We start from the raw sequence: 13,685 nt of genomic DNA, 5'->3' as shown, positions 1-13,685 counted from the left end.
TTAGAAAGAATATGTTGGGCTATCATTTAGAAAATTACACTCAATTTTTTAAAAAAATCATAAAAAATAATGTAAGGATAACTCAATCCGAAATCGTAAGAACACAACTCAATATTGCACAAACAATTTTTACATCAATCTCTTTCAATGTTTCACAATACAATATAAGAGAAAGATACAGAACATAGCACTTCTCCAAGCATATAATTAATATTAATAATTACACCTTAATCTAACTTAGAGCTACCCTGATCTGAACCCTTCATTGTTGTTAATTAGGACCCCAACAACTTAAGTACATGACTGTCCTTAAAGATTCCTCTGATTGCTTTGCATTCTCTTTTTGTTTGCTTGAATTAGAAACCATGGCAGAAGAAGATGATGATGAAAATTTCTTTGCTTGAGAAAATGATCTGACATTATTTTTCAAATGATTATGAACTGATTTTAGTGTATGATTCCATCTACATATTCCTTGATCCTTCAATGCTTCCACAACTCCAACACTAGCTGCAGCTGCCCATGCTCTGCTTACTGTTGAATTCATCTTGAGTTTTAATGATTGTTGAAAAATAAGTGATTTTGTGGCTTTTTAGATGACTGAGAAAATCGATTATGGTTAGTGTATCTTGTGGTTTGGTGGAGCAAGAAGAGTCATGGAAGTTGTTATATAAAGGAAGTTTGAAACGCCCAAAGAATTGAAAACAAACCAGGGACTGCTGAAAGCTACTGCTAGTGGTTTTCTAGACTATGGTTTTTTGTGTGCCAGATATGTGAATGTGACATATCTCTAAGATCAATTAAATATATCAAATTTTCCAATTTATTTTGAACCTTATCTTATTTATATATTTTTCATTCATCTGATGATTAATATAAAAGGCACAAAATATATTAACTACAGAGTATAGACAAAATTTTACCAAAGTTTGGGAAAACCACTGGCATGAAGAGGTAGCTAGCTATTGGTTTTTGTGGAAACCATGGTTTTGTTTATGATAAATAAAAGTTTTTCAATCAAGTTCAGTGTATGTCACAAATCTTTGGACCACGTACATGTCTATATCTTAGATGTGTCACACTTTCAGTATGTGCAATTGTTTGTTGCGTACGTATTAGTATAGTATAAATTTCAAATAGCTGTATAGTCTTGCTCTAGTTTTTGTTGTTGCTGACTTGCTGTATGACACTCTTCAGTTGGAAGGGCAAAATAGTCAATTAACAACAACATACAAAATTATCAAATTGTTCCTCAAATAAAATCTTAAATTAAATTTCAAATAATTAAGTATGAATGAAAGACAAATGAGCAAGAAACTCATTCTCAAATTGTTTAAGTTAGTCAAAATTTCTTAAGTCAAATAGTTCTGATAAAAGTCCAACCACGAGGAATTAATTTAAGTGAACTAAAGTGAGTGTTGTTACCCTAATAAATTTTGTTAGTGTTAATCAATTACGAATTACTTATTCAATTAATTGGACAATTTTTGGCTAGAAAATTCATCTTAAAGGTGAATAAATAGAGTATCCCGGGTTCGAACCCTGACTCCTGCACATACAGTGCAATGTCCCTAATTCTATTAACATTATGTGCCCAATTCAATATCTTTCAACATGATTCCTTGCGAGATTTTCTCATTTTCCATGTTTCTCAAGCTTTCAAAATTCAATTTCCTTGGTGATTCCAAGAATTCTAATAAGTGTTATGCAATTTGCCACAAAATTCATATATAGTTTGGAACTTTGGATTATGTCTATGTTTGGTACATTTGGTTCTCTATTTTATTAGATACTTCTCAAATGATTAATGCTGCAGTTTTCTTAAAAACTAGTAATAGACCCGTGCTATCGCACGGGTCGTAACGTTACGCCGATATTTTTAGAAGTTATACTTTGTTAATTACAATTGAAAAAATGTTTTTTAAAGTTAGATTTATTTAATCAGTTATATGAATCAGCAATATAATTTGTTCTATGTATGATTTATTTAGTATATATGATAGTTATTTTGAGATTGTTATGAATTCCACGAATCAGTAGCATAATTTTTCCCATTTATGATTTATTTAGTATATATGATGGTTATTTTGAGATTGTTTTGAGTTCAATGAATCAGTAGCATAATTCGTCTCATGTATAATTTATTTACTATATATAATAGTTATTTTAAATTTTTTATGAGTTATAAGAATTAGTAACATAACAATCTTTGAAGTTACACTTTGTTGATTAAAATTGAAAAAAAATTAATATTTGAATTTAGATTTATTTAATCAGTATTATGAAACAATAGAATAATTTGCCCGAGCAATTTGTTCTCATTAAAAATTTTATTAACAATTTGTTCTCCGGTTTTTTTTTTTAAGAAGTTAAATTAGCCCACCCAAATTGGCACCAGAGAATTTATTCTCTAGATTAATTAATTTTATTATCAGCTTTCGCGCGTACAATTGTTAATTAAAAGTTTTGAGCAGCAACTTTTTCTTGGTGTATAATATTTTGTTAAAAAATTTCATCAGCAATAATTGTTCTCCGTATAATTTAATTTTTTTTCCAACCTCTCCGAGTATAAGAGTTAATTAAAATTTTTCATCAACAACAATTTGTTTTTCGTATATAATGGTTAATTTAATTTTTTTTATGAACAACGACTTGTTCTCCGTATCATTTAAATTTTTCATGAGTAAAAATTTGTTCCCCGTATATAATAGTTAATTAAAAAATTTGATCAACAATAACTTGTTCCTTGTATATAGTAGTTGATTATTTTTTCATCAACAACAACTTGGTCCCCGTATATTATAGTTAATTCAAGTTTTTCATCAACAAGTACCTTGTTCCCCGTATATTGTCAGTGGTATAATTTATCTAATGTATAATTTATTTAATATATATTATATTTAATTTGGAATTGTTATCGATTATAAAAATCAATAGCATAATTTGTCCCATGTATGATTTGGTTAGTATATCTGATAGTCATTTTGAAAATATTATAACTTGTGTCATGTATGAATTATTTTGCAAGTTAGTATTTCTCCCGTACAAGATAGTTTCTTTGAAATTGTTATTAGTTATAGAACTTGTCTTATATGATGATTATTCTTTTGAAACTTTTATCAGTTAGAATTTGTCTCATATATGATGATTATTAATTAAAATTTGTTTCTCATATGATAATTATTAGTTAAAACTTATCTCTCATATGATAATTATATTGAAATTATTATCATTGATAATTTGTCTCATATACGATAGTTATTTTAAAATTTAGATCAATTAGGATTTATCGTGTGCAATATATTTTTTTTTTTGGGAAAAATAGTTATTTTATCATCTTATTTTTTTTATTAAGTTTCTCTTTCCCCTTATGTTACATTTTTAGACCTTTAACATTTTAATTGAATAATATTAAATCAAAAAAACACAATATGGGCTTAAGAAATATGGATCGTGTTTTAGGCCCATCTTGACATAAATCCATTAGGTTACATGCTACTAAAATCATCACCTGTTTAAACATTTTAGATTTTGTTTCTCTCTCTTGTTGAAGTTTCTTAACCTTCCCTTTGAAAACCCTAGCCGCCGCTATCATTCCGGCCGTCGCCCCCTCCGTCCAGTAAACTTTGACAAAATAAAATACATATTTTTTATGCTCTCTTTTTCCTCTATATTTATATTAAAGTGTATTTTAAAAAGGAACAATCTTGAAAATTAGTGGATGTACATTTTTCAACCTTCAACTGTTCACCTATGATGAAGCCATGAACAACTCTCTCTACAGACCAACAACAAAGGAATCAAAGACATCAAAAGAATAAAAAAAATCATATCTAGTTTAAATCTGTATTTTTTTTGCATCTTTGTGAGGTTCACACCAGAGCTCCGCCACAAAAGCTCCACTCCGGTCAACTTTGAACTCATTCATATGACATTCATCATGTAAGCTTCTTATTGGATATTTTTTTTTCCCAATTTGGTGGTGTGGTTTCATTCTTCTCCTCTCCTGTCATACATGCATCAACAATATTAGAGAAAAAAAAAGAAGATCAGATCTAGTATTTTAGTAGTTTATGCATATGTTTGTAAATCAATATTGGTGTTTGATCGGCTTATATTTTCATAATTTTATATCATATTAGATCGTTTTAATTTTTTTTCATGTTTAAGAATTTATCAAAAAAAAATAAAATTCGCAGAACCTTGTAGTTGTATTTTTTCCTTTTAGATTTTAGATCCTACAAAAGTTTTTGAAATAATTATATTTTTTTTGTTATTGACTTGTTTCTTTTTGGATCTGTTTATATTCATATTCCTCTTATTTAATGTTAATTGCTCTTTTTTATAAAAATTTGTTTACTTTTACTCTTTTTTTTAATCCATTTTGAGATATTTTTAGAATAATTATTTTATCTATTATTCTTCTTCTGCATTTTCCTTAGTAAATAAAATTAACATTTTCATGAATTTTTGTATAAATATTGTTTACTTGTAATATGAATATTTTTAGAATATGTTTGGTTGTTTCAAAATCTATGATTAACTGTAATTTTAATTTAAACGGAAATAATCATATTTCTTATTTTGTACTGCAACCTGCACCTCAACTGTGTTGCACCTCTACTGTGCAGTACTACCATACCTTGCACCTCTACTGTGCATTACTACCATACCTGACTAATCACATGTCATCAAAGAACAGTTGTATGCTCATTGAGACCCACAAAATAAAAAAGTTCATTGCATCTCATATACCAATGTAACCCATATCTCACTTTCATTCTCCGTTTATTTATTTGCTCGGTATATGATTCTTTCTTTTTATTTTGTAGATCTAATTATTTAATTTAATTTTGATCTGAAAATAAAAAATAAATGCTGTATAATCAAGGTTGTCAGAACCGGACCGGTCATCGAAACGGTGAGCTTACTGGTTCAAGGTTCAATTGGTCGGACCGGGGTTCAACCGGGTCGGACCGTTTTTAATTAAAATATATATTTTTTAATTAATATATAATAAAAATATATAAATAATTGCTCAATATTCCCTAATTTCACACATTGAAAAGATAAAATGTCATAAATAAAAAATAAAAAATTTAGTACATTAGTATAAAAGAAAATACATATATTTTTTTTAATATTTTGTATATAAAAGGAAAAAACAATTTATTTTTTACAAATATAAGTGGGCTGTTTTAGACTTTTAGTATGCGTTGGTACTTGTACATTTTAAGGGCAAGCCCACTATCTCAACCCTAAAATGTTACTAGAAAAAATGAGTAGCAGTGTTAAAGCCAATAATAACAGCCGCCACCCTCTCTTTCTTATCTCATACATTCAACTTCTCAGCAAGTGGCCTCCACCCTTTCAATATTCTCTCATCACTCATTTTCTCTATTTCACTAGTAATGAATACATATCATCCTTCTTCATCTTCTTCTAGTGACTACATGTTTCTCCTTCTTCTTTGGTACTATACATATAAATGAGGGATTTCCATTTATGTGTATGAGAAACTCAATCTCTATTGCCCTTGATTTCTTTTTTTACCGTAAAACGCTTCCAATTCTTTCTTTTATTTTCTTCCCATCAAAATCAGTTCTTTTTTTTTTCAAAAAAAAAAAAAATCTGGACTCAAAAAAACAAACGCCAGAACCGCTAAACCGTTCCGGCCGGTTCGCCGGTTTTTCCCGGCTCGGCGCCGGTTCGTCCGTTTTTCTGCCGGTTCGGGTGCTCCCCGGTTTTCAGGCTTAACCGGACCGGATTGCTCCCCGGTTCACGGTCCGACCGGTCCGACCGGCCGGTCCGGTCCGGTTTTGACAACCTTGTGTATAATCACTAAAAAATGTTACCAGATACAAGTTCTTCCAATTTCTTGGTATGTGCTTTGTTTTCCTGTTTCATTTCTTGAAAGTGTTTTGCTTCCCGTGTTTTTCTTTCTTGGTATGCATTCTGAAAAGAAACACATAAATTGTTAGTACATTGTGGCATCTCTTTGTTGTTTTATCTTCACTCTTATATTCTTGTTCTTTTTTTAAGTTCCTACTAATTAAAACTTTTAAAATAATCAAACTGTTCTATTTTTTATCTTCTAATAATTTCCAGTTTCGGATTTGTTATTTTATCTAATTTTCTTCATCAATTTTGTTAAAAGTGAGAAATAGCAAGAAATTTTTTTTAAAAAAATAACATCAAGCATTTTTTTTTTTAACAAATTTATACAAAATAATTGTGACCTTGAAAATAATAGTAAGTTTTATAATTAGTAGAAGTGATATATATATATGAATAAAATTCATCATTATTAACTTACTCATGTTCTTTTTTTTTTGTAGTTGCTGAAGAGATGAAGATAAAAAAATGGAGAAACAAAAAAAGTTAGATGATAAAGTGACATGATATTATTTATGAAGAAATTGCATAAAAGCTAAATGTGGAAGTTTTTTTTTTTCATACCTTAATCTTTTGTGTAGCATGAAGTTTTTCATCTTTTTGTTTGTTAGATAGAGAAAAATATCATTTCTGCAAAATACAACATAATCAAGTTAGAAAAAATATAGTTAAAAATGAGGAGAAAGAATAAGAACAAAGAAAGAAGATGAGAGGAAGTGATATAAATTTCAAATGGGTATATAATAATGAAATGAAAGTTACAAAGAGTGGGAAAATGTTTTGGATTTGAATTTGAATTTTGAAAGGAAAAGTTGTGATGTGACATAAAGTAAACAATTGAAAACCAATTGGTAGACTTCAAATGGAACCATGGCTTGCAATAAAGTTGCATTTTGTCTCACAACATATTAATTTGGCTTAGTTAGCCAGTCATGTGGCTCGGTTAGCCTCTCATCTAGTTCCATTACAAAAATTTTGGACTGCAAATACCCTTGAAATGGACAGGTGGCAATTTCTGAAACAAGGGCAAAATTGATTTTACCATAGTAATCAATTTTCTTATATTGTAATAGATGATTGGTATTGTACCTTACAAATTTTTAATATTTTGCCCCATTGAAAAACATAAATCACTTTGTAGTGCAATTACTTTGGAGAAGCCATCAAATATTAAACATCTTCAATAATGCAATTCTGAGTATAAATCCAACTATGTGGATGATGATGGATTTAGTGGCAGATATTAGTAGTGACTTCTTTGCTATATGCTTGATCAAGAAGTTATGTCTGCTAAAAATTTCTTGTACTCATGTTTTGGTATAACTAGTTTATTTTTTATGTTAACATAGTTAGATTGATCTTGCACACATAATTTGGAGAAAAATTCAATGTTGCTATCTTCATTAATTCATCATAATTTACATCAATCTCTTTCAATATTGCACAACACATGAAGTAATTTCAAACTTTCTAAGAAGTGAAAGATACAAAGATACAACACCTAAAACCTCTCCAAGTATATAACCAAATACTTAATTTACACCTTAATCTAACTTAGAGCTACCCTTAATTAGGACCCCAACAACTCAAGTACATGACAGTCCTCAAAGATTCTTCTGATTGCTTTGCATTCTCTTTTTGTCTGATAGAATTAGAAACAATAGTAGAAGAGGATGATGATGATGAAAGCTTCTTTGCTTGAGAAAAAGATCTGACATTGTTTTTCAAATGATTATGAACTGATTTTAGTGTATGATTCCATCTGCATATTCCTTGATCCTTCAATGCTTCCACAACTCCAACACTTGCTGCAGCTGTCCATGCTCTGCTTACTGTTGAACTCATCTTGTGTATTAAGTAATGATTCTTGAATGTAATAAGAGATTTTGTGGCTATTTAGATGACAGAGAAAATTGATTACTGGTAAGTGTATCTTGTGTTTTGGTGGAGAAAGAAGAGTGAAGGAGGTTGTTATATATAGGAAGCTTGAAACGCCCAAGGAATAGAAAACAAACCAGGGGCTGAAAGCTACTGCTAGTGGTTTTCTATGGTTTTTGTGTGCCAAGATATATCAGTTTTTTCCAATTCTTATTGAATCTTATCTTATAGTAGTATAAAAAAGCTCAAATAAAAAATATATTCTATATTTATATATTTTTCATTCGTCTAATGATTAATATTGAAGACAGTGGCCAGTTGGCATACCAAGCTAGCAAATTAACATTTATCGTGAGTTTTTTTTGCCGCCTACCAATTCTACCTATGCGTTTTCAGTTTTATCCTTTCGCTACTTAAGCGGTAGATGTTATAAAATTAGACATTTTTGAAAAATATCAATCGCTACTTAACGTTATAAAAAATAAATCTGGTATGGTGTTTTTGAGGATATGCGCTACCTAAATAGCGGACGAGATATTTTGTTAATAATAAACAAATAAAAATGAATACACAGTATTTTATTAAAATTTCAAACTTAGCAAGTAGGGGAGAGATCAAATTACACAGGTGTAACATTACTCAAATGTTACACCGCTCAATAACGCTTTAACGAATACAAATTTTACAAAATCTACCGTTGGATTGAAATTTTAGCAAACTTTTCGGGTAACATTATGTTACTAAGAATGTGATGTTTTGTGAGCTGTAACTTTCACAATCAACTTTAAAAAATAATTATTCAAAGAATACGACCAAGACCTATCTCAATCACTATCTCAATCAAATTGAAAATAATTATATATATGATCATGATTGTTATCAAAGTTTTTATTTTTCATTTATTTAATAAAAAACTGAACAAGACCTTAAGGAGTTTGTTTATTTTAATTACCGGTATCATGTAGGCTTTTGTGGCCAAAACTCCATAAATTCACCTGAAGGTGGACAAAAATGTCTTAATGTCTCTCTCCAATATTGAATGCAATCTTTGTTATTAATCTCACGACTTGTATATAGCTTACAACTTCCATTTGGATCCTTTGAACTTTCACTTATCTTTTCTACTTCAGGCATGACATGAAATTCCTTGAAAATATTCATTGTATCATCCATCAACTCCTTTGAAACTCCATGGTTAATCACCTATAGTATAAATCCATAATAATTGATTAAACACACACAAACTCAAACCCAACATCATAGTGAGAATAACTCTTATAACCAACTTCAAATGAAGAGTTGAAGAAATTTCACCGTATCATTTGCTCAAAAATTTGAGATAAATATGACGGCAAAATTGTGATGTATCATTTTAGAGACTCGCAAAACTTTAGGTTGAATCTAACTCAACATTTTGAATTAGAATTAAACAACGTTATAATACAATATTATATACGAAAAAAAAATCCAATAGTACATACCTGCAAAAATCCATACTCCATGGAAGCTTTTAAAATGTGCAATAATGTTTCGGTATAAACATATCCCCAAAGATCCACCACAGGAATCGTCTTGCCGGAAAGTACAGAAATTGTGTCGGGTCTACTTTCTGGAGGTTGAACATAAGATAAAGACACTGAAGAATGAAGATTAAACCAACTGGAGACAAGAATGTTATTCATATTCTTTAATACCTAGATCTCCTGAATGTATATAAATATGGCAATGACAATTTTCTTGGGGGCTATTACTTCATGCTTTCTATGTTTATATATAGTGTACAAAGCTAAAATAATAGTGAAATTAACACTATATTTTAGGAATAAAAATAATTAGGTTTGGTCAGTTTTTTAGAAAGAATATGTTGGGCTATCATTTAGAAAATTACACTCAATTTTTTAAAAAAATCATAAAAAATAATGTAAGGATAACTCAATCCGAAATCGTAAGAACACAACTCAATATTGCACAAACAATTTTTACATCAATCTCTTTCAATGTTTCACAATACAATATAAGAGAAAGATACAGAACATAGCACTTCTCCAAGCATATAATTAATATTAATAATTACACCTTAATCTAACTTAGAGCTACCCTGATCTGAACCCTTCATTGTTGTTAATTAGGACCCCAACAACTTAAGTACATGACTGTCCTTAAAGATTCCTCTGATTGCTTTGCATTCTCTTTTTGTTTGCTTGAATTAGAAACCATGGCAGAAGAAGATGATGATGAAAATTTCTTTGCTTGAGAAAATGATCTGACATTATTTTTCAAATGATTATGAACTGATTTTAGTGTATGATTCCATCTACATATTCCTTGATCCTTCAATGCTTCCACAACTCCAACACTAGCTGCAGCTGCCCATGCTCTGCTTACTGTTGAATTCATCTTGAGTTTTAATGATTGTTGAAAAATAAGTGATTTTGTGGCTTTTTAGATGACTGAGAAAATCGATTATGGTTAGTGTATCTTGTGGTTTGGTGGAGCAAGAAGAGTCATGGAAGTTGTTATATAAAGGAAGTTTGAAACGCCCAAAGAATTGAAAACAAACCAGGGACTGCTGAAAGCTACTGCTAGTGGTTTTCTAGACTATGGTTTTTTGTGTGCCAGATATGTGAATGTGACATATCTCTAAGATCAATTAAATATATCAAATTTTCCAATTTATTTTGAACCTTATCTTATTTATATATTTTTCATTCATCTGATGATTAATATAAAAGGCACAAAATATATTAACTACAGAGTATAGACAAAATTTTACCAAAGTTTGGGAAAACCACTGGCATGAAGAGGTAGCTAGCTATTGGTTTTTGTGGAAACCATGGTTTTGTTTATGATAAATAAAAGTTTTTCAATCAAGTTCAGTGTATGTCACAAATCTTTGGACCACGTACATGTCTATATCTTAGATGTGTCACACTTTCAGTATGTGCAATTGTTTGTTGCGTACGTATTAGTATAGTATAAATTTCAAATAGCTGTATAGTCTTGCTCTAGTTTTTGTTGTCGCTGACTTGCTGTATGACACTCTTCAATTGGAAGGGCAAAATAGTCAATTAACAACAACATACAAAATTATCAAATTGTTCCTCAAATAAAATCTTAAATTAAATTTATGATGTAGGAGGGTTTCTTTAGTAATTTATTATTTTAGATAGATTTATTAGATAATCCTATTAGATAAAAGCTCTGGAATCCACCAGATTTCCGGAATCCACCAGAAAAAGTAACTAATCTAGAATCCACTAGACTTCCGGAATCCACCCGAAGGAATAATTTGAAATCCACCAAACTTGAGAAAAATCTCTGTATTTTTATTGAATCAAAAGTTGCCTTCAAGGCTACAATAGTTTAGCTTAAATAGGGGTGAAAAATAAAAATAACAAATCTCCTAAAAGATTGTAAAAGAAAATAACAAACCTAACTAAATAAAAATAATAAATCTACCTAAAATATAATAAAACTAAATCTATCTAAAATAATAAATTACTAAAGAAACCCTCCTACATCAATTTAAAATAATTAAGTATGAATGAAAGACAAATGAGCAACAAACTCATTCTCAAATTGTTTAAGTTAGTCAAAATTTCTTAAGTCAAATAGTTCTGATAAAAGTCCAACCACCATGAATTAATTTAAGTTAACTAAAGTGAGTGTTGTTACCCTAATAAATTTTGTTAGTGTTAATCAATTACGAATTACTTATTCAATTAATTGGACAATTTTTGGTTAAAAAATTCATCTTAAATGTAAATAAATGGAGTATCCCGGGTTCGAACCCAGACTCCTGCACATATATTAACATTATGTGCCCAATTCAATATCTTTCAACATGACTCCTTGTGAGATTTTCTCATTTTCCATGTTTCTCAAGCTTTCAAAATTCAATTTCCTCGGTGATTCTAAGAATTCTAATAAGTGTTATGCAATTTGCCACAAAATTCATATATAGTTTGGAACTTTGGATTATGTCTATGTTTGGTACATTTGGTTCTCTATTTTATTAGATACTTCTCAAATGATTGCTGCAGTTTTCTTAAAAATGATTGGTATTGTACCTTACAAATTTTTGATATTTTGCCCCATTGAAAAACATAAATCACTTTGTAGTGCAATTACTTTGGAGAAGCCATCAAATATTAAACATCTTCAATAATGCAATTCTGAGAATAAATCCAACTCTGTGGATGATGATGGATTTAGTGGAAGATATTAGTAGTGACTTCTTTGCTATATGCTTGATCAAGAAGTTATGTCTGCTAAAAATTTCTTGTACTCATGTTTTGGTATAACTAGTTTATTTTTTATGTTAACATAGTTAGATTGATCTTGCACACATAATTTGGAGAAAAATTCAATGTTGCTATCTTCATTAATTCATCATAATTTACATCAATCTCTTTCAATATTGCACAATACATGAAGTAATTTCAAACTTTCTAAGAAGTGAAAGATACAAAGATACAACACCTAAAACCTCTCTAAGTATATAACCAAATACTTAATTTACACCTTAATCTAACTTAGAGCTACCCTTAATTAGGACCCCAACAACTCAAGTACATGACAGTCCTCAAAGATTCTTCTGATTGCTTTGCATTCGCTTTTTGTCTGATAGAATTAGAAACAATAGTAGAAGAGGATGATGCTGATGAAAGCTTCTTTGCTTGAGAAAGTGATCTAACATTGTTTTTCAAATGATTTTGAACTGATTTTAGTGTATGATTCCTGCATATTCCTTGATCTTTCAATGCTTCCACAACTCCAACACTTGCTGCAGCTGTCCATGCTCTGCTTACTGTTGAACTCATCTTGTGTATTAAGTAATGATTCTTGAAATCTAATAAGTGATTTTGTAGTAATTTAGATGATAGAGAAAATTGATTATTGGTAAGTGTTCTTGTGTTTTGTTTTGGTGGAGCAAGAAGAGTGAAACTGGTTGTTATATAGGAAGATGGAGATGGCAAGGTTAGTAGGATAATAAAAACGCCCAAAGAATGGGAAGAAACTAGGGGCTGAAAGCTAGTGGTTTTCTAGACTATGGTTTATGTGTCTTATATATATATATATATATATATATATATATATATATATATATATATATATATATATATATATATATATATACCTCTAGCTAAATTAAATAGAAAATAAATTTCCAATTTTTTTAGTCTTATCTTATTTTATATATTTTCATTCATCTAATCTAATCTAATCTAATGATTAATACATAGAAGACAGTGGCCAGTGGGTACATCAAGCTACTACCAGAAATATGAACCAAGGCAATTTAATGAATTAATTGTAAATTTAGTTTCCCTGTACGAAATTTAGTTTCCCTGCAATTTATATGTTCTTGTTAATAAAACCTATATAAATTCATATTATGTTTAAAAGAAAAAATGGTGAAATTTTGTCCATAAAACTAAAAGACTAAAAACAAAATAGAAATTCTGTTGAGATGAAAATATATGATTTATTTTATTGGGACAAAAACTGAAATTCGTTAATTTTACCATGACTAAAAATATCTTTAATCAAAATCTTATATTTTTATGTCTTTTGGACTTTCAAAATCGGAACTCTGAAACCTGTTATCACTAACAAGGAGTCTACATACTTTATCGTCTTAAAGAATGCGTCATGGTTGACCACTTGACACAAATTAATGATGATTTTATCTAATTGCCCATGTTAACTATTGATGTGCTATCTATGCGCTTTGTGGTTTATCTATAGAGTTGTCTGTCCACTTTCTATTTCTTGTCCTTTGGTGTCTTCGGCTTGGTATAGTGTGTCCTACTGGCTAGGTTGGAAGTTTGTGTCTTTGAGGGACTTTTGGGTCATTTTGAGGCTTTTGTGGGGATGGGGTGGATAGGAGAGTTAGGAGTGTTTTTTAT

The 13,685-nt window shown here is 29.6% G+C and overlaps 5 protein-coding genes and 2 long non-coding RNA genes across 7 annotated transcripts; 1 reads left to right on the top strand and 6 right to left on the bottom strand.

Moving 5' to 3' along the window:
* Positions 1-93: 93 nt before the first annotated feature.
* LOC123899143 lies at positions 94-735 on the bottom strand. Its single transcript, XM_045950207.1, has one exon. It carries the CDS (start codon positions 545-547, stop codon positions 272-274), a length of 276 nt encoding a protein of 91 aa, XP_045806163.1. The 5' UTR covers positions 548-735; the 3' UTR covers positions 94-271.
* Positions 736-3,523: 2,788 nt separating this feature from the next.
* LOC123899146 lies at positions 3,524-6,462 on the top strand. The gene is made up of 3 exons (XR_006805518.1): positions 3,524-3,942; positions 4,632-4,803; positions 6,339-6,462. It is a non-coding gene; the product is annotated as an uncharacterized LOC123899146 (long non-coding RNA).
* LOC123899144 lies at positions 3,972-6,586 on the bottom strand. Its single transcript, XR_006805517.1, has 3 exons — positions 6,460-6,586; positions 5,856-5,955; positions 3,972-4,006 (listed from the first exon to the last, which is right to left on the bottom strand). It is a non-coding gene; the product is annotated as an uncharacterized LOC123899144 (long non-coding RNA).
* A 760-nt stretch (positions 6,587-7,346) lies between these two features.
* LOC123899142 lies at positions 7,347-7,881 on the bottom strand. Its single transcript, XM_045950206.1, has one exon. It carries the CDS (start codon positions 7,738-7,740, stop codon positions 7,462-7,464), a length of 279 nt encoding a protein of 92 aa, XP_045806162.1. The 5' UTR covers positions 7,741-7,881; the 3' UTR covers positions 7,347-7,461.
* An 849-nt stretch (positions 7,882-8,730) lies between these two features.
* Positions 8,731-9,504, bottom strand: LOC123896552 (protein DOWNY MILDEW RESISTANCE 6-like). Its single transcript, XM_045946927.1, has 2 exons — positions 9,255-9,504; positions 8,731-8,976 (listed from the first exon to the last, which is right to left on the bottom strand). The coding sequence occupies exons 1-2, from the start codon at positions 9,453-9,455 to the stop codon at positions 8,731-8,733; spliced, it is 447 nt and encodes a 148-aa protein (XP_045802883.1). The 5' UTR covers positions 9,456-9,504.
* Positions 9,505-9,716: 212 nt separating this feature from the next.
* Positions 9,717-10,358, bottom strand: LOC123898241. The gene has a single exon (XM_045949143.1). It carries the CDS (start codon positions 10,168-10,170, stop codon positions 9,895-9,897), a length of 276 nt encoding a protein of 91 aa, XP_045805099.1. The 5' UTR covers positions 10,171-10,358; the 3' UTR covers positions 9,717-9,894.
* Positions 10,359-12,126: 1,768 nt separating this feature from the next.
* On the bottom strand, positions 12,127-12,816 carry LOC123898053. The gene has a single exon (XM_045948899.1). It carries the CDS (start codon positions 12,594-12,596, stop codon positions 12,321-12,323), a length of 276 nt encoding a protein of 91 aa, XP_045804855.1. The 5' UTR covers positions 12,597-12,816; the 3' UTR covers positions 12,127-12,320.
* Between the last annotated feature and the right edge of the window lie 869 nt (positions 12,817-13,685).

This window comes from Trifolium pratense, linkage group LG7 (assembly GCF_020283565.1).
Source record: "Trifolium pratense cultivar HEN17-A07 linkage group LG7, ARS_RC_1.1, whole genome shotgun sequence".
In the NCBI taxonomy this organism is placed as follows: domain Eukaryota; kingdom Viridiplantae; phylum Streptophyta; class Magnoliopsida; order Fabales; family Fabaceae; genus Trifolium; species Trifolium pratense.
The sequence above is the reverse complement of the archived record's forward strand: the minus strand, read 5'-3'. Positions and strand labels throughout refer to the sequence as shown.